General features: G+C 40.0%; 1 protein-coding gene across 1 annotated transcript; it reads left to right on the top strand.

Moving 5' to 3' along the window:
- The first annotated feature begins 8414 nt into the window (after window positions 1-8414).
- On the top strand, window positions 8415-17375 carry LOC137100368 (NLR family CARD domain-containing protein 3-like). The gene is made up of 9 exons (XM_067478179.1): window positions 8415-8530; window positions 10964-11068; window positions 12027-12105; window positions 12295-12523; window positions 12764-14561; window positions 14664-14837; window positions 15435-15608; window positions 15746-15792; window positions 16848-17375. Exons 1-9 carry the CDS (start codon window positions 8421-8423, stop codon window positions 17372-17374), a joined length of 3243 nt encoding a protein of 1080 aa, XP_067334280.1. The 5' UTR covers window positions 8415-8420; the 3' UTR covers window position 17375.
- Window positions 17376-18335: the final 960 nt, after the last annotated feature.

Below are 18335 nucleotides of genomic sequence, written 5' to 3'. Positions count from 1 at the left end.
TTCCTCAGAGACAAAGCTGAAAGTGATGTGAGGAAACCTGTTGACAAAGTGAAAAGTCTAACAGACAGTGACTGGGCTCAGAGAGAGAAACACTACTGAACATGTGCAGGAATCAGAGCAGGAAGAAACTAAATGCTGCTGGAGTCTGAGCAGAGTCACTGATCAAAAACTGCAAATCTGCCAGAAACTCGTGGATTTAAACTCTCAGTCAGTTTTAATGTTTTTATAATGAGGTGTTTGAACTGAGTTCAACACTAACATTGTCCACAGCAGAGCTGCATGACACAAAATGGTCCTATGCTGCATATTGTGATCAACAAGGAAAATGGAGAACGAAATATGTTTCTGATGATAATAATAATCAATATTTTCAGAACTGGATCTGTGAAAAATGGATTTAATTTTCTTTTTATCAAGGGGGTTGTAAACCTTTGACCTAACAATGTTCATTATCTTACTAAACCTTTTTTTGATCATTTGTTGTTATTTCTGACGGTGAAAGAAGCTTTGTACTGTCTGAACATGCAGGATTATCTGTTGTTTTACAGCAAACTGATGAAGCAACACTCAAAGTCCAAGAAACGTCTTTAAAACATAACACCTGGAATATGATCTCACCTGGAGATGCAAGGTGAAGTATCAACAGCAGAAAAAGCAGCCTGACTAGTTTTAAACATGGAAAAAAGAAAGAAAAAGCAGCAAAGCATCAGCTGGAGCTCGTCGACATTTAAATTTAAATGTCGTCTGTGCTGCAGAAAATTCGGACCAATAGAAATTCAGAAAAGCCAAACACATCACGGTTACGGTTTTTGCTTTTAACAATTATTACATTTTCATTTAGTCCCAGGGTCTGTTTCATTAGTTAGTGTGAACAGTAACAGTCTAAACATTAGGCCTCAGCTAGTACAACAACTGTATCTGACCTCTGTCATTCAGAATAAAAGACAAAGTCAATATTCTGATCTGTTTCATATCGACAGCAGAAAAATCACGTGAACTAATTTTTCTTCTTCTGTCAGAACAAAGCTGAGCTGTGAACTTCTTCATGCTCATCTCACCTGAAACCCACCTGACACCTCACACACCGAGGTCCAATCAGATCCTCTCAGGTGTTAAACATGCTGACACACAGACCAGACACCTGCAGCAGTAAAATTAGACTCAGCCTCTGTCCTCAAGAGTGGACCTGTGGAAACGTCCACCACATGTTGACTGTTTCATTTGCAGAGCTACAGAATCCCCGTCATGTTTTTAGGTGGTCAGGTGGGATTGACGCGAGTGGAGATGAGGGGTCTCCTCCGACAGGGGTGTTTAGAAGCAGGACAGCTGGCTGAAGCACCGGGCACATGTGAAGCACCAGTACGGCCTCTCGCCGGTCTGCGTCCTCAGGTGAACCGTCAGGTTGCCCTTCTCCACGAAGGCCCGGCCACAGTACGTGCAGGTGAATGGTTTTTCAAAAAGCAGCAAATCCTCACATCTGAAGAGCTGGAACCAGAGAACATTTAGCATTTCTGACAGAAATCTGACTGAAATTATGAAATAATAAAACAATTACAAACAATTGTTGCTCATTTTCTTTTGAATTTTCTTATGAAAAAACCCAGCAGCTACTTTTAGCCTCTGTATTTTTTAAATACTATTTTAGATGTTGATTATTAAGGCGGCAACAACTACTGGGTCCAAACAGACAGTCAGTACTTTTCAGAGTAGGACTTTAACAGGTAATGGAGTACTTTTACTCTGGTATTGATATTTTTACTACTCAAGGAACCTGAATACTTCTTCCACACCACCGAAACCCTCCACCGCTCCGGCAGTGAAGAACAGGAACATGTTGGTTTGACTTTAGTTTATCTGCTTTCACATTAGTTTTACCCCCGAAAACACCAATTAAAAGACAAGATAAACGTCCGAAAGGGGAATAAACTTGAAATGAAACTCATTCAAAGTGACATTTTGTGTTTAACAGACAAACTGACTGATGGAGCAGGAGAAGTAAAAGCTCCGACACACCCGTCGCCGCTAAAGTTTAGTTGCCCCTTTCTTCCCGTACTTACGGTATAGGCTAAAAAAAGGAGCGTAGAAGCTCGGACTGTCAGGATCTAAGTGCACTTACTGTTCCTGGACCTTTATTTTGTGGCCCCTTCTCCCCACTTCCTGTGCCTTGGTTCTTTTCCCCAGCTTTGCTTTCATTTGTCCCTGATGGTTTGCACCTGTTCCCTCCTCTATTTAAGTTCAGTCTTCCCCTCACTCCCCTGCCGTCATTATTACCGTCACCAACCCCACAATTAGACTAAAGCTGAACGCGTGTTTCATGGACCCTTCTATTCTGGACTCTTGTTTCTTTTTGGACTTTTGTATTCGGGACCCTGTGCAGCTGTCCCCTTTGGTCTGAGGTTTGCCTTTTGTTTGATTTAGTGATTTGATCTATTTTCCACTTGTTTGGCCCTGGTTATTTCAGGTTTTGCTTCTGTGTTTTTCTATTTGAAAGTACTTTATGTTTAATTTGTTCATGTCTGCCTCCCCTGAGTTCCTGTGTTAGTCTCTGTGCTCCCGTTTATTAGTTTTTTGTGTTCATTCTATTTTAGTGGTTTATGTTTCTCATCCCTGTATTTTATTTGGTGTTTGTTACTTTAGTTTTCCCCGTCTATCCATTCAGATTTAGTATGGTTTTCTTGTCTTCTGTCTTTGGATTCCGGACTCTGGTTTTCGAACTCTGTTCCCTGTCCGAGGTTTTGGTTCGCTCGGTTTATGATTCAGTTTAATTATCCCTGCTGTATATCCTCGTGTTTCATGTTTGCTACCTGGCTTGTTTTCTTTAGTGTCCTCCTCTCAGGAGTGAGTTTGTTAACCCTTTAGCCTTTTTCAATAAAACCTGTTTCAGTTCTTCTCTCTTCGCTTGGGTCCAAACCAAAATCCTGACACGGAGAGTGTTGCAATCAGACAAGTTGCAATATATTTTACACGTAGTTGATAGACTGTATTAATTAACACTTCATTGGAATATGACAAATATAAATCATAACAGAACCAATAAAACCAGTAAAAATTCTGATATGTGAAATAGGGTATTTTCCAATATATAGTGAAAATGTGTCAAACTTAGAAAGTAACAAATTCTGTACACTTCCTTCTTAGTTGGAAATTATTTTTAGAAGCAAAAGGTTTGCACCTAATTTGTCATCTTATCCCAGATGTTCTTGAAATTCCCAGTAGAAATTGATTGTTCCATGATGTCTTTTTGTCTCTTCTATGTTTCTTGTAGTAAGTCATTTAGTTCTATTTGTATGCTATTCTCTGGTCGTCTGTCCTGCTTTATAAAAGCCAGCTTTTTCCTATTTATACCTTCTTTAGTCTCTTTAGTTACATTCTTTTAGTAGTTTTAATAAAGTAAAGGGAAAATCCCCCAAGTCACCATTTTAACTAACGGTGTTCTCACGTTTGGATTCTTATAAAAAGTTTTTCTTCAGAGGTTACCACAATATTTCAAAGCATTCTCGTTAAGAGTGATGTCTAACTATACTCATTTTGAGCCAATTCTACTGTACAGGTTTTGAAAACATTAAAGCGAAATTCTCCCCTAACAGCAAAGTAACTCACACTCTTTACCTTTGAACTTTCATAAAAAGCTGTTCTTTAGAGGTTATAAGACACTTTCAATGCATTCTCTTTTAGAGTGATGTGTATCCTCATCATGCCAATTTATTTCTAATGGTGTTGGGGGAGAAACTTTCCCTTTATTTTACTCAAACTGTACAGTAAAATGAGTCCAAAATGAGTGTTATAGTAGACATGAGTGTGAACAAGAATACATTGAAGCTTTGAGGTAACCTATGAAGGTTACCTGATACTTTCTGAGCATCCAAACAATCCCCCAGCCTCAGCTTTTCCTCCTACTCGTACCGTAAGTACAGGGGAAATGCGCAACAAACTATAGCGCCGGCTGGATGGACCGTGTTCCAACAAACGACGGCGACGCAGTTTCAGTAGAGGAGCCAGTAGCAGAAAGTTGTCAGGAACTCTGCGGACTCTAACCAGCGGCTTATTGGTGTCTGCAGAAGCAAGTAAACTGTACATTTGTCCCCCAGATTTGATTGAAGTGGCAGCAAAGGGAAGAACGAAGCGACATGTACCACTACTCTTCTATATTTAGCGCTAGAGTCTAATGTGAACGAAGGTCGACATTATCTGCTTAACTATGTGAGGGTTGTTTAGCTCGCTGTTAATGATTCTTCATATTTCCCATGTGTTATTGCTGCTAATTATTGGCGTGTGTTTTCACGTTTGATGGTCGGAATAGATTTTTTTATTTGAGCTTTTGGTTCACAGTTACTTTAGTTCCACTAATGCTGATGTATTATTACACATGTAGCTGCGGAAAGTATTTCAAAGTCATTAAAAGTGGCTCCACTTACAGCTGTTCCTGTTCTTGTTCCACACAAAGTCTCTATAGTAACACTGATCTTCCTTCTCAGGTGGAAATTATTTTTAGAAAATGTATTTGCACCTAATTTGTCATAGTTTGTTGAACATATCTGGACTAAACTTGTACATTGATCTTAAAATACAAGTCTTAATGTTCACGTCTTAATGTTCACTATCTGTGAACAAATTTGTCTCAACATCCTGTTTGCACAAATCTGTAGAAAAACTGACATCCCATCGCCAACAGTCATCATTGGTTTCTTTTAATCATGAATAAAACCTGTTAAGGTTCCTAAACTCAACATACTTAAACCATATGTAATACAGATCTTTGTCCTTTTTTCATTCATTGCTATGACTTTTCGTCCACATAACTTTCCCTTTTTAAAAGTTTGTTGAACAATGTTTGACTGGATTTGTACATTTATATTATCAACAGCATCTAATTCATTATTTAAAATATTGAATCCACGAAGGAGAAGAAAAAGAGATAAACTTATCTCTGCCTCCAGTTTTAATGCTAAAATAGGCAAATGAAAATCAGCTACTTGTCAATTAATACAATGTTTAGGCCTGTTACTCTGAAATAAGAAGAGGATGAAGGTGTGTTTGTAGGCAGAGAGAGAAGAGGAAAGTCAAGAATGTAGGACTGACAGTAGGGACTTTGAATGTTGGGACTATGACGGGGAAGGTAAGAGATTTGATTGACATGATGCAGAGAAGGAAGGTGGACATACTGTGTGTCCAGGAGACCAGGTGGAAAGGTAGCAAGGCTAGAAGCTTAGGAGCAGGGTTCAAGTTGTTGAGGGGTTCTGGAGGGGAAAAGAGAATTAGACAGGTTGATGAGTCTGAAGCTGGAAATTGAAGTTGTGATGTTCGATGTTGTTAGGAGAGAGGTGGCAGTAGAGTTTCTGACTAGTTTGTTTATCAAGAGTGAGAGGATGCTGAGGACTGGAGGAGAAGTGTTGTCATGACAAAAATGACAATATCTGGTCTTAGACACCTCAAGTGTAATTATTAAAGAAGCTTCAGCATCCAGGACGTCTTTTAGGGTTTTATTATCTTGCAAGAGAGAAGAACAACAGAGTCTCCATCCTATGCAGTTCTAAACTTCATACATCACACATTAGTTTTCTAACCTTCTGTTGCTGGGCAGAACATTCTCCACCCTGGAGAAGTGTACTGGTGCCCAATTTTAAGAACAAGGGAGATGTGCAGAGCTGTGGCAACTACAGAGGAATAAACCTGATGAGCCAAACAATGAAGTTGTGGGAAAGGGTAGTGGAAGCTCGGCTAAGGGCAGAGGTGAACATTTGAGAGCAGCAATATGGTTTCCATTTACCAAATCAGTGATTTGATGAATGGATGGTGGATCAATCCTTAATATCGATACTTTTGATATAGGGGTTGTATTGAAAATGATCGATCCAAAAGTCAAAATATTGATATTAAGGGCTTTTTAAAACCAGGGATTTTATTTATTTTGCCTGAAATACAATATTTAAAGTGAGCTTGTATATAACGCTTTCTCTTATGCAGCTCCTTTCACACGTCACGCACATGGGTCACCCCTCCCTGCTCTGCTATGTTTTGTTGCCCTACTATCACGTGACTCAGCAGCACCAACAGCAAGCAGCTGCAGAGAGAGTGAGAGTGAGGTGGTCCTGCCTTGGTATCATGGAGCTGGCAGATAAAAAAACAGCACTGTGTGGAAGTATTTTACTGCTGTGAATGAAAACACAACGAATTGAGACGTCTGTAAAAAGGTTATTTGCTACTGTGGTAACAACACCAACTTACACAAACGCATAAAACAACATGACAAGGAGCTCGGAACTACAAAAAGAAAGAGAGGAGGCAAATCAGATCTGTTTTGTTTTTCAGTTCTTAATTTTATTACTATTCTTGTAATTTTCATGCAGTTTCATGTTTGCATATTGAGTTTATTATATTTTTTTTCATATTTGAAAATGTCCTGTTTTTTGTTAACCTCACACATGACTACTTACAGGCACAGAGCAAATCACATCACAAATCACGGATGTATTCAGATTTAGCAAAATTACGCAATCACTTCATAAATTGTGATACAGTGATATCCCCTATGCAAGAAAGTAAATGTTATTTATATTGTGTGCTAAAAATAAAAAAGTATTGGTATTTACTTGGTATCGGATCGATACAAACTTTTGCTGTATGGCCCATAACTACAAATCAGCCATACTAAATTCCACAGCAACAACAAGAGCCTGTTTATTAAAGCAACAAAAAAAAGTCATGAAATTCAGCTCAGTGACTTCAGCCAAGTCACTGGAGTCATACATAGTCTTCCTGGGTGGGTTCATGTTTGCGATGGCTTTCATCTTATCCCAGATGTTCTTAGAATTCCCAGTAGAAATTGATTGTTCCATGATGTCTTTTTTTCTCTTCTTGCTTCTTGTAGCAAGTCATTTAGTTCTATTTGTAGGCTTTTCTTCAGTCGTCTGTCCTGCTTTATAAAAGCCAGCTTTTTCCTATTTATACTTTCTTTAATTTCTTTGGTTACATATGATTTATTATTTGGATAACATGTTATTTGTTTCTTTCGTAATAGTTTCTGCAACAGGGGCGGCTGTAGCTCAGTTGGCAAAAAAAAAGTTGTCAACGGACAACAGGGTCAGTGGTTCGATCCCCGGTCCTGGCTATATGTTGAAGTGTCTTGAAGACACTGAACCCCTAACAGCCCATTCCCCACCCCAGCTGTGCAGTGCCTGTCCAAACCTGGTAGAAATTGGGGAGGTTTGCGTCAGGAAGGCGTAAAAACTGTGCCAAATAAACATGCGGACAATGATCCGCTGTGGCGACCCTGAACTCACGGGATAAACTGAAAGGACAAAAAATAATAATTTCTTTGTGACAATTGTTGTCACATAAAGTGATTACACTGTCACTCAGTGGAACATAAACAGCACATAAAATAATGCATCCACATTCTCTTTGTAGGTAACATGGTCTTAAACTCAGGCTCAGCAATTCAGTGTCCAGTCTGCACAGTGTCTCTCTTACCGTATGTCCAGTCCAAACTTCTACCTCACAAATCTGGAATAGACTGATTAAGCCAAATTTCTGTGAAAACCATGACCCATGAATCACAGTATTTATAACAGAACTTTTCCCCTTAGGGAAGCATATGTGGATAATCAAAATGGAAGGCATCAGGGGTTTATTTCCTCCTCTGAGATGCTGTCTGATTCCCCCCTCTCTCCCATCCCCTGGTCTCTCTGACTCCTCTAACCTGAGCACAATAATTAGCACAAGTAACAGGAAAATAGTGCACAAGCCTTGAGAAAAAAAAAAAAAAAAAGTCTAATTTGCAGTGAAGGATGTTTAATAAAACTTTATATGTTTCATTTGTCTCTGATCTTCTCTGTGTTTCCAGCTGAAGCTCCAAAGTCTCTGTGACTGGATGTGAATTCAGCAGCTGAGCTGCTTCAAGGGAACATTATCAGTGTTGTTGCTGTAAAGACTGAGCTCAGCTCTCCAGCAGGTGTTGACTCTGCTATGAATCAGTGTGAGGACAGAGAGGAGGGAGTCCCTCCCTCTAAAACCACTCTGTGTGGGGGACATGAGAGAGAGACCAAAGACCAGAGGTGAGATGAGGATCTCTAACTGTCCATGACTCTTGTCCTTGTCAAATCAGTCCACCATCATTATTCCCACTCACTGTCACATCTGCCACTCAGCTCCTCAATAACAGCTTAGAAGAACTAATCATGAACTACTAACTGCCTTAGTTAACAAAGAGCCAACCACTGATTAGTCCACTAACCAACTAAGATGAGACAGCATCTTTCATCAGATTCCATGTTGATGAACAGGACAACGTTCCTCATCCACTGTCTTCTTACTGACTTTCTATCTGCTTCTAACATTTCAGCTGCTGACAGTCTGATCACAATTCATCTGCTTTCAGCTTTAAACTACTTTTCATTTAACGTTTGTTTGTTTGGATCAGGATGAAGAAGCAGAGACCAGACTCTGCTGAACCCAGCTGTGTCTCTATGAAGAGTGACCGGTCTGCAAGTCGCAATATTGACTTTAAAGGTGAACAACCTGCTCATGGAAGGTAAGAAATGTTTTAGTTACTGTCAGACTCAGATTAGAAGACTTCTCTTGGTCCCGAGCTTTATAGTTTTTGTTAAATTTTGTTAAATAAAGCAGCACATGAAACAGCACATCCTGCTTTTGCCAACCTGAGTCCATGTCAAAGTCAATACAACAACACCAGAAATCTGAGAGACATGCAAGCAAAATATAATAAACATAACCTGTGACATAAAAGATAATTAAATAGAAATATTCTGCTGAGCTAAGGGCGACTGTGGCACAGGAGGTAGAGCAGTTGATCAAATTAAGGATCAAATTATTCACTTTAAAGATGAACAAGCTCCTGATCAAAGTTAAGAATCTCAAACTGAACTATGTATTTAATTGACAGAGAAAAATAATAATTACTTTACTCCAGAACTTTACTGAACTTCCTGCTTTAATAACTGCTGATCTCTGTCACTATCAACTCCACTGTTGGTGGTAGTTTACACATAACCCTGACAGGACAATGTGCACATGTGTGTGTCAGTGAACTGAACACTTACACATTATCCAGTACCTTCTTTATATTTAGTGGTGGGGCGACACGTCAACATAATCGATTACAAAATACATTGATTGATGAAAAGTGCTTCAACACGTCACATGTTGGGCTACACATTAACGCTACACAAAGATTAGGTACCTGGGACAATAAAGAAATGACCTCGCAGTGTGCAGATTTACTTGTTAAAGGTGAAGTAGAGCACAAAAATATAAATATTTGTGTTCTGAAATCACCGGGTATGAATTCTTACAGACACCACTGAGATTAGTGAATAAGAAAATAAACTTGTGGATCAGCTTCTTCTCTCTGAGTCTGAGTGAGGACGGATTTCAGCCAAGTTTCCCTGTCTGTGGCATAAATGTGCAGAAAAGTGATCATTTCAGCTGTGACCACAGTTCCTCATCACCACAACAAGCTTGTTGGTTAATCACTGACTGCTACAAACATGTTAGTTTCCATCCACTTAAAGCTGGAAGTCATCAAAAGCTGGATGTGCTGCACTTAATGCTGTTTAACCTAATGTGCCACTGGTGGACACTGAGACAGTCACAGTCCCAAACCAGACAGGACCCTGTAGCTGTCAGCAGCAGACAGAGGAGGACAGGGATCAGTGATAGGGACTGATTTCATGTTCATCCTTCTGTTCTGTTACAGTAACTGTAACTGGCTTTAACTTAAATGGAACAAACTCCTGCTTTACGTCGAACTCTTGGCCTATTTTAGGGGGGACGAATAATGACCTGCAGTGCATACTTTGAATTATTCTATTGATATATAAATGACTATTTAATTATTTTTTTTAAATTTTTGATAAATTAATTATTTTTTATATTATTATATGTAACTGTCTGAATGACATGTTTATTATTATGTTTCTGTTATAAGTTCAGAATTATTTTATTACATACAACTGTTAAAATTTATTTGTAAATACATTTTTGTGAAATACAAAATGTTTGGTCAAAGTTGAATGGGCTTGTAAAAGCTTTTATTTTGATGGACGGGTCATGTGACTAGAGTTGGTGAGGGGCATCACGGTGGCAATATGGGTCAAGCTAACGTGCATCCTGAGGAAAGACACGAGGCCCCAAAAGAATTATTCTGCACTTGGTTCAAGAGGCGCACACAGTAACAGTGCTCTATTCATGTTGATGTGCTTTTGTACGAACGCTAGCCTGAGAGATTTTGACTGGAAAACATGTTTTCATTTCAAAAGTTGTATGTTCTTTTATTTCTTGTAGTTTTCACGGTGTCAAATGAAGAGAGAGAGAGAGAGAGAGAGAGAGAGAGAGTGGAAAATAAATACTTAAGACACCTGTATGATGCGTGGGCAGTATTTCTTTGGACCAGTGTAGCTACATTATATATTAATTGAAAAAAAACTTGATGTGAGAAAAAAAAGATAAGCATTACGTGCAGCCCTATATGTTACATTCCTGTAAAAAGTTAAAAAATGATTATAATGATGATGATAATGATTATTATTATTATTATTATTATTATTATTATTATTATTATTATGATCATCACAGTTCACAAATTCACAGAGTTTGTATTGAGTCAAGTGTCAGCAACATACAAAACAACAACAACTACAAATTAGATGATAACTGTGGTTTTATGTGATTATCCTGAGAAGAGAGTATTTCAGTCCCAGGTTCCTTCTGGGTACATGTCAAAGTGTCTTTGGGCAAGACACTGAATCCCCAAGTTGTCCTTGATGTGTGCTCCTTACTTATTTTTATTGGGGTCTACTGCGCTCTGCCAATGAACAGGGTCTGCTGGTCCCATCACTACAAAAAAGATCCCAAGCAGTCGCTTTGGATAAAAGCATCTAACAAATAACTAATTGTAATTTCACTTAAAGGGCGACTTCAATTTTCTCTTGTTTGTTTGGATCAGGATGAAGAAGCAGAGACCAGACTCTGCTGAACCCAGCTGTGTATCCATCAAGAGTGACCGGTCTATGGAAAACCCAATTAGCTTTAAAGTTGCTCCTGGTCAAAGGTAAGAAGTTTAAACTAAAATTTGTATTTATTAGTTATTAGTTCAGGGTGTAAATATGCATTACTGATTTTAAACTTCTATCTGACTTCCTTATGTTAAAATAATTTCCTTTGTACTAACCAAACTAGAACCAAAAGAAGCCAGTTCAGTGAAATCAGTGAAGTCGTCCTTTAAAGTTTCTATTTTCTCTCCAGAGTTCAGCCACAGAGCTCAGAGGTTCACAGTGATCAGCCTGATCTTGTCTGACCAGCTGCTCATCTCCCTTTCTATCACCTTCACAGTTGTTGGTGGCAACACGACTTTAGTCATAACCCTGACAGGACAATATCCATATGAGCTTTAGTGAACTGAAGACTTAGACTTTATCCAGTGTCTTGTTTGTGTCACATAACATCAGCAGTTTATTAAGGTTGATTCAAAATACTGTTATCACAGTTCAGACGTTTACAGCACAAACACTTTGTATTGAGTCAGCAACAAACCAAAACAGGAAAACTGCAAATGAGATTCAGTCAAAAATCATCTATTTTTTAGCTTTAAAATACTTTGTCACTTGTTTATATCAGGATGATACACAGCTCGGTCTCCATGAGGACTGACAGGTTTAAGATTCATTCTATTGACTTTTAAGATGAACAATTTGCTGATGGAAGGTAAGAATTTCAAACTGAATCTTGACATTCAGAAGTCCATGCAACTGACCTGTAAAGCAAACAAGACATTTTTGGCCTTCGATTACCAATTTCAGTCTTAAAAGGAAAGAAACATCTTTTAATATGTGCAGGACATACAGGTTTACACCCTGTCCACATTCAGCCACTGTACTGCAACTTTTACTCAATGTTTCCCATTTGTCCTGAAGTGAAGGTGTCCACCAGGTGTCCACATGAACACTTAATTTTTACTGACTTTGTTCATGAGTCATTACATTTCCTTAAAGTTTCTATTTTCTCCCCAGAGTTGAGCAGCAGAGCTCAGAGGTTCACAGTGATCAGTTTGCCCAGCAGCATCAACCAGACCTGGACTCCATATTTATGGTCTGTACATGTCCAATCACACTTTGACTATGAACTACATAAAACCCAGACTGAATGTTCAACAACCATTCAGGTCCTAACAGAGTCCATGCTGCTGTGTTCAGACCAGCAGGTCTTCAGTCTGACAGATGAATCACATGTTGTCTTCTACCAGTTTAAATGAAATGTTCACTTCTCATTCTGTTCCAGCTGCTGGAGGACAACATTGTCACTTTTGTGAAGAACCAGCTGAAGGAGATCCAGAGGGGCCTGAGACCAGATTACCCAGAATGCTCAGAGAGTCAGAAGGAGGATGAGGAGGTGTTGGACAGTGAGTATGAAGAGCAGAGGCGGAGCAGCAGAGAGTCATTTGTGAAGATCACAGTGAACTTCCTGAGGAGAATGAAGCAGGAGGAGCTGGCTGACTGTCTGCAGAGCAGTAAGAGGATTTGAACAGATTTAACATGATGGAAAGAGGAAATGGAAACAGCAGGAGAGAGGTTTCCATTTCCAAACTCTGCTGTAATTATGCTGCACACATCTGTATCAGATCAGAGGCTGTTTGTCCTCCACTGATGATAAAACTGATGGAGGAAGAAAAACAAACACTTAAATGTTCAGATTCTCTGATTTTCTGAAGGATCCACTCACTGATTTCATTTCTTCTTTGTTCATTCAGGATTTGATGCTGCAGTGTGTGGACGTAAACTCAAGTGTAAACTGAAGAAGAAGTTCCAGTGTGTGTTTGAGGGCATCGCTAAAGCAGGAAACCCAACCCTTCTGAATCAGATCTACACAGAGCTCTACATCACAGAGGGAGGGACTGGAGAGGTCAATGATGAACATGAGGTCAGACAGATTGAAACAGCATCCAGGAAACCAGACAGACCAGAAACAACAATCAGACATGAAGACATCTTTAAAGCCTCACCTGTAAGAGATGGACCAATCAGAACAGTGATGACAAAGGGAGTGGCTGGAATTGGGAAAACAGTCTTAACACAGAAGTTCACTCTGGACTGGACCGAAGACAAAGACAACCAGGACATACAGTTCACATTTCCATTGACTTTCAGAGAGCTGAATGTGCTGAAAGAGAAAAAGTTCAGCTTGGTGGAACTTGTTCATCACTTCTTTCCTGAAACCAAAGAAGCAGGAATCAGCAGGTTTGAAGAGTTCCAGGTTGTGTTCATCTTTGACGGTCTGGATGAGTGTCGACTTCCTCTGGACTTCCACAACAATGAGATCCTGACTGATGTTACAGAGTCCACCTCAGTGGATGTTCTGCTGACAAACCTCATCCGGGGGAACCTGCTTCCCTCTGCTCGCCTCTGGATAACCACTCGGCCTGCAGCAGCCAATCAGATCCTTCCTGAGTGTGTAGACATAGTGACAGAGGTCAGAGGGTTCACTGACCCACAGAAGGAGGAATACTTCAGGAAGAGATTCAGAGATGAGGAGCAGGCCAGCAGAATCATCTCCCACATCAAGACATCACGAAGCCTCCACATCATGTGCCACATCCCAGTCTTCTGCTGGATCACTGCTACAGTTCTGGAGGATGTGTTGAAAACCAGAGAGGGAGGAGAGCTGCCCAAGACCCTGACTGAGATGTACATCCACTTCCTGGTGGTTCAGTCCAAACTGAAGAACACCAAGTATGATGGAGGAGCTGAGACAGATCCACTCTGGAATAAAAAGGGAAGGAAGATGATTAAGTCTCTGGGAAAAGTGGCTTTTGAGCAGCTGCAGAAAGGAAACCTGATCTTCTATGAATCAGACCTGACAGAGTGTGGCATCGATATCACAGCAGCCTCAGTGTACTCAGGAGTGTTCACACAGATCTTTAAAGAGGAGAGAGGACTGTACCAGGACAAGGTATTCTGCTTCGTCCATCTGAGTGTTCAGGAGTTTCTGGCTGCTCTTCATGTCCATCTGACATTCAGCAACTCTGGAGTCAATCTGCTGTCAGAGAAAGAATCAACATCTCTGTGGTCTAAACTGTTTAGTCCTGATCTAAAACTTCTCTGCCACAGTGCTGTGGACAAGGCCTTACAGAGTCCAAACGGACACCTGGACTTGTTCCTCCGCTTCCTCCTTGGTCTTTCACTGCAGAACAATCAGACTCTCCTACGAGGCCTGCTGACCCAGACAGGAAGTAGATCACAGACCAATCAGGAAACAGTCCAGTACATCAAGAAGAAGATCAGTGAGAATCTGTCTGCAGAGAAAAGCATCAACCTGTTCCACTGTCTGACTGAACTGAATGATGGTTCTCTAGTGGAGGAGATCCAACAGTCCCTGAGATCAGGACGTCTCTCCACAGATAAACTGTCTCCTGCTCAGTGGTCAGCTCTGGTCTTCATCTTACTGTCATCAGAAAAAGATCTGGACGTGTTTGACCTGAAGAAATACTCTGCTTCAGAGGAGGCTCTTCTGAGGCTGCTGCCAGTGGTCAAAGCCTCCAACAAAGCTCTGTATGTGCACATAGACTATTTCAGATTAAGTGGATTGTTGTTGGCATGACACAAAACTAATGTTTGTAACTGGTTTCTTTTGTTTTACTGGATTATTTTTAGACTGAGTGGCTGTAACCTCTCAGAGAGAAGCTGTGAAGCTCTGTCCTCAGTTCTCAGCTCCCAGTCCTCTCGTCTGAGAGAACTGGACCTGAGTAATAATGACCTGCAGGATTCAGGAGTGAAGCTGTTGTGTGCTGGACTGAAGCAACATCACTGCAGACTGGAAACTCTCAGGTCAGGATGCAGATTTTTCAGTCATTTGACAAGCTATCGTGATCAAGAAGTTTGCTGACTCAGCAGATTGTCAGCTTTGTTCTAACCACAGAAACTCGACTTGTTTATAAAAACTGATTGAGTAAAGTTGCTCAACTATATTCAGTTGGACTCCAACATGTTTGGTCTGAAGAGAATAATCCCCACAACCAATAAAATATCAATAATTGAATTGTACACAGATGAACTAATGCAGAGCGTTTACTTCACACTAACTACAAGGCTCCAATGTCATTGTATTATTGTCAGAAATGAAAGGAACAAATGATGGACATTAGTTACTATAACACACGAGATTCTGCAGATCATAAGCAGGAAAATATGACCTCTCCAGTGTCCTTGCAAAGGCAAAGTGCAAGTCCACAACCTGACTTGGCTCCATGATCCACCTTAATTCTAGTTTGTACAGTTTAGTTGGTAAAAAGGTGGAGCATGAATTTGAATTATGACATTTTATAGCCTATATTTAGTTTATGGTTATGTCTCCAGCAAATTAATAAAGTCAATGTCTTGTCTTGTTATGGAAATGTGTGTGTGTGTGTGTGTGTGTGTGTTTAGTCTGTCAGGTTGTCTGATCACAGAGGAAGGCTGTTCTTCTCTGGCCTCAGCTCTGAGCTCCAACCCCTCCCATCTGAGAGAGCTGGACCTGAGCTACAATCATCCAGGAGACTCAGGAGTGAATTTGCTGTCTGCTGGACTGAAGGAGAAACACTGGAGACTGGACACTCTCAGGTATGGAGAGATGGACAACAGCAGCTCTCACACTGTTTCTCTGTGTCTCTGACTAACTGAAGAACTCTGGTTCATGTTTAATGGTGGAGATGAGTGAAGGTGGATGAAGCGGATTCTGACTTTGTCTCTGTCTCCAGGTTGGACCATGGTGGACCACAGAGACGGAAACCTGGTGTGAGGAAGTGTGAGTGTGTTTTAAGTTTGATTCCTGAGAACACAGCTGCACATGTTTCACTAGATTTGAAGCTTTTCTTGACTGAAGAACAAAGATGAATTTCTCCAGAGTTTCATTCAGGATTTACCTTCTGTTTTTTGTCAGTGTGGCTGGAAAGATGTTAGAATTCAATCAATCAATTTCAAATCCACAAACACAACAAAGTGAACACAGTGATCCAACAAAACTAAGAAATACATTTTATTAACAGTGGAGCCAACAAAAAGTGAAGTTTGTTTCTTCTGGGTTTTTTGACTTTGAGTTTTGTTACCTTCAGGTGCTGCCCGGTAACTGGTAGAAACTAAATTTGGCATTGGTAAAAACAGGGTCTTTGAAGGAGCTAAGGTGGCTTGTAGCAGAGTATGTGGTGGAGACCATGAGGACAGAATCCTCATTAGCCACATTCAGACCAAGTTGATTCAGTCAAAGACTGAAGAGGTGAGTTTTTAGCTGCTCGCTGATTGGGTGCAGTTCATTTGGTCTATAAAGGAAGGAGGTTTAACTTCAGGCTCTGTGAGGAGGACACATGAATGTTTGGGTCATTTGTGTGAAAACACTGGCAATGATCTGTGTGTATATTAAAACTTTTTCAAATATTCAGTATAGACATGTATTGATAAATCAATACTATTGACAACACTAATAAAGACACCAGGAAAAAGTTTGCAACAGCTTTAAAACACATTGAAACACGTGTCTTTAAAGATGAAACTTCACTAAACACCAGGAGGAGAAAAATAAAAAAAAAACAGATGTTCCAGAGTTGACTTGTGTCTAATGTGTGTATGATGTGGATTTCATTGATCCATTTGATAAAATGCAATTCTATCTGCTCCGTGAGATGCTCATGTGGATTGTTGTTCTAACTGGATTGTTGAATTTCACTTGAAATGGAGTCAAACATTCTTCACAGTTGAAGATGAAATGGAAGTTGGAACGATTTACTTTCAGTCATTGTCAGTAAAGTTGGTGATAAATCAACAGATGATAAACTGCAGCTGTTTGTGTCTTGTTCTCTCCATCAGATGCCTGTGAACTGGAACTGGACGCAAACACAGTAAACAGAAACCTACAACTGTCTGACAACAACAGGAAGGTGACAGATGTGGAGGATGATCAGTCATATCCTGATCATCCAGACAGATTTAACTTCTGGTCTCAGCTGCTGTGTAGAAATGTTCTGACTGGTCGCTGTTACTGGGAGGTCGAGTGGAGAAGAACAGTTTATATATCAGTGAGTTACAGAGGAATCAGAAGGAAAGGAGTCACTAATGACTGTTTGTTTGGAGCTAACGATCAGTCCTGGAGTCTGAGGTGCTCTGATCGTGGTTACTCTGTCAGGCACAATAAAAAAAACACAACCATCTCCTCGTCCTCTGTCTCTCACAGAGTAGCAGTGTATGTGGACTGTCCTGCTGGCTCTCTGTCCTTCTACAGTGTCTCCTCTGACAAACTGATCCACCTCCACACCTTCAACACCACATTCACTGAACCTCTGTATCCTGGGTTCAGGTTTAGTCCTGGTTCCTCGTTGTCTCTGTGCAGTGTGTAGGTGTGAGAGTGTCTCCTGAGGACAGAAACTGTCCTGACTGAAGATCAGCTGCTAAAATCAAAGTTCCCTTTGTTTACCATCTCACACACTCTGCACCATTGATACTTGGACTCAAGAGAAACATTTGGATGGTTCTTTCATTACTGCCAATCATTTAGGTTGCTGTCAGGTTTGTGTTGATAATGTTCACTCTTGCACCAAGTCATCCACACTGTCCACCCTGAGTCTTTGTGTTTTCCTAATTAGGCCTTAGAATATTTGCATCTATCACATTGGATCACATCTGATGTCAGGGACAAGTGGTGGCAGGCAGATGCTCCATTCAAACAATAAGTGAGTACAGTGTTATGAACAATTTATTTTTAGTAATAGCCACCGAGGTTCCATAAAATGTGTGTGATAGCAACTGTAATATTCTTGTAAAGCCTGTGTGGTAGTGAACAATTGTCTGTGTAATTCTACATGTAGTGTAAGAAAAAGGAAAATAAGGAAAAAAGGTGAAATAAGGGAAAATAAATACATGTATAGTACTGAGAAGTACCATCCTCAATAAATAAAGAAATAAATCAATAATTAGATACGTTTAAAGAAATAAATACCTAGATAAGTCATCTTACATATATGAAAGTCTGGTTTAGGTTCCATTTGAACAAAATGGGCGTATGACTGACTCAATACAGATTAAAACATAAATAAATATTACTAAAAAAAAAAAGCTTTGTGATGACTCCTTCAGTGTCTAGTGTGCACAAACCACTGTGCATACTATGGGGTAGTTGGTCAGAACGAATGTGTCATACAAACTACCTGGCTGAAATTAGTGTATGTGTGACAAGATCCAACCATACGATGCGATGGAATGATCAGTATGAGAGAGTAAATTGTGTGTGAATGATAAGCCCATAAAAAGTTGAGTGAGTCTAGAAAACATGGGAAACAAAACAGGGAAACTAGAAAAATG

The sequence above is a fragment of the Channa argus genome, chromosome 1 (genome assembly GCF_033026475.1).
Source record: "Channa argus isolate prfri chromosome 1, Channa argus male v1.0, whole genome shotgun sequence".
NCBI classification, from domain to species: Eukaryota; Metazoa; Chordata; class Actinopteri; order Anabantiformes; family Channidae; genus Channa; species Channa argus.
The sequence above is the reverse complement of the archived record's forward strand: the minus strand, read 5'-3'. Positions and strand labels throughout refer to the sequence as shown.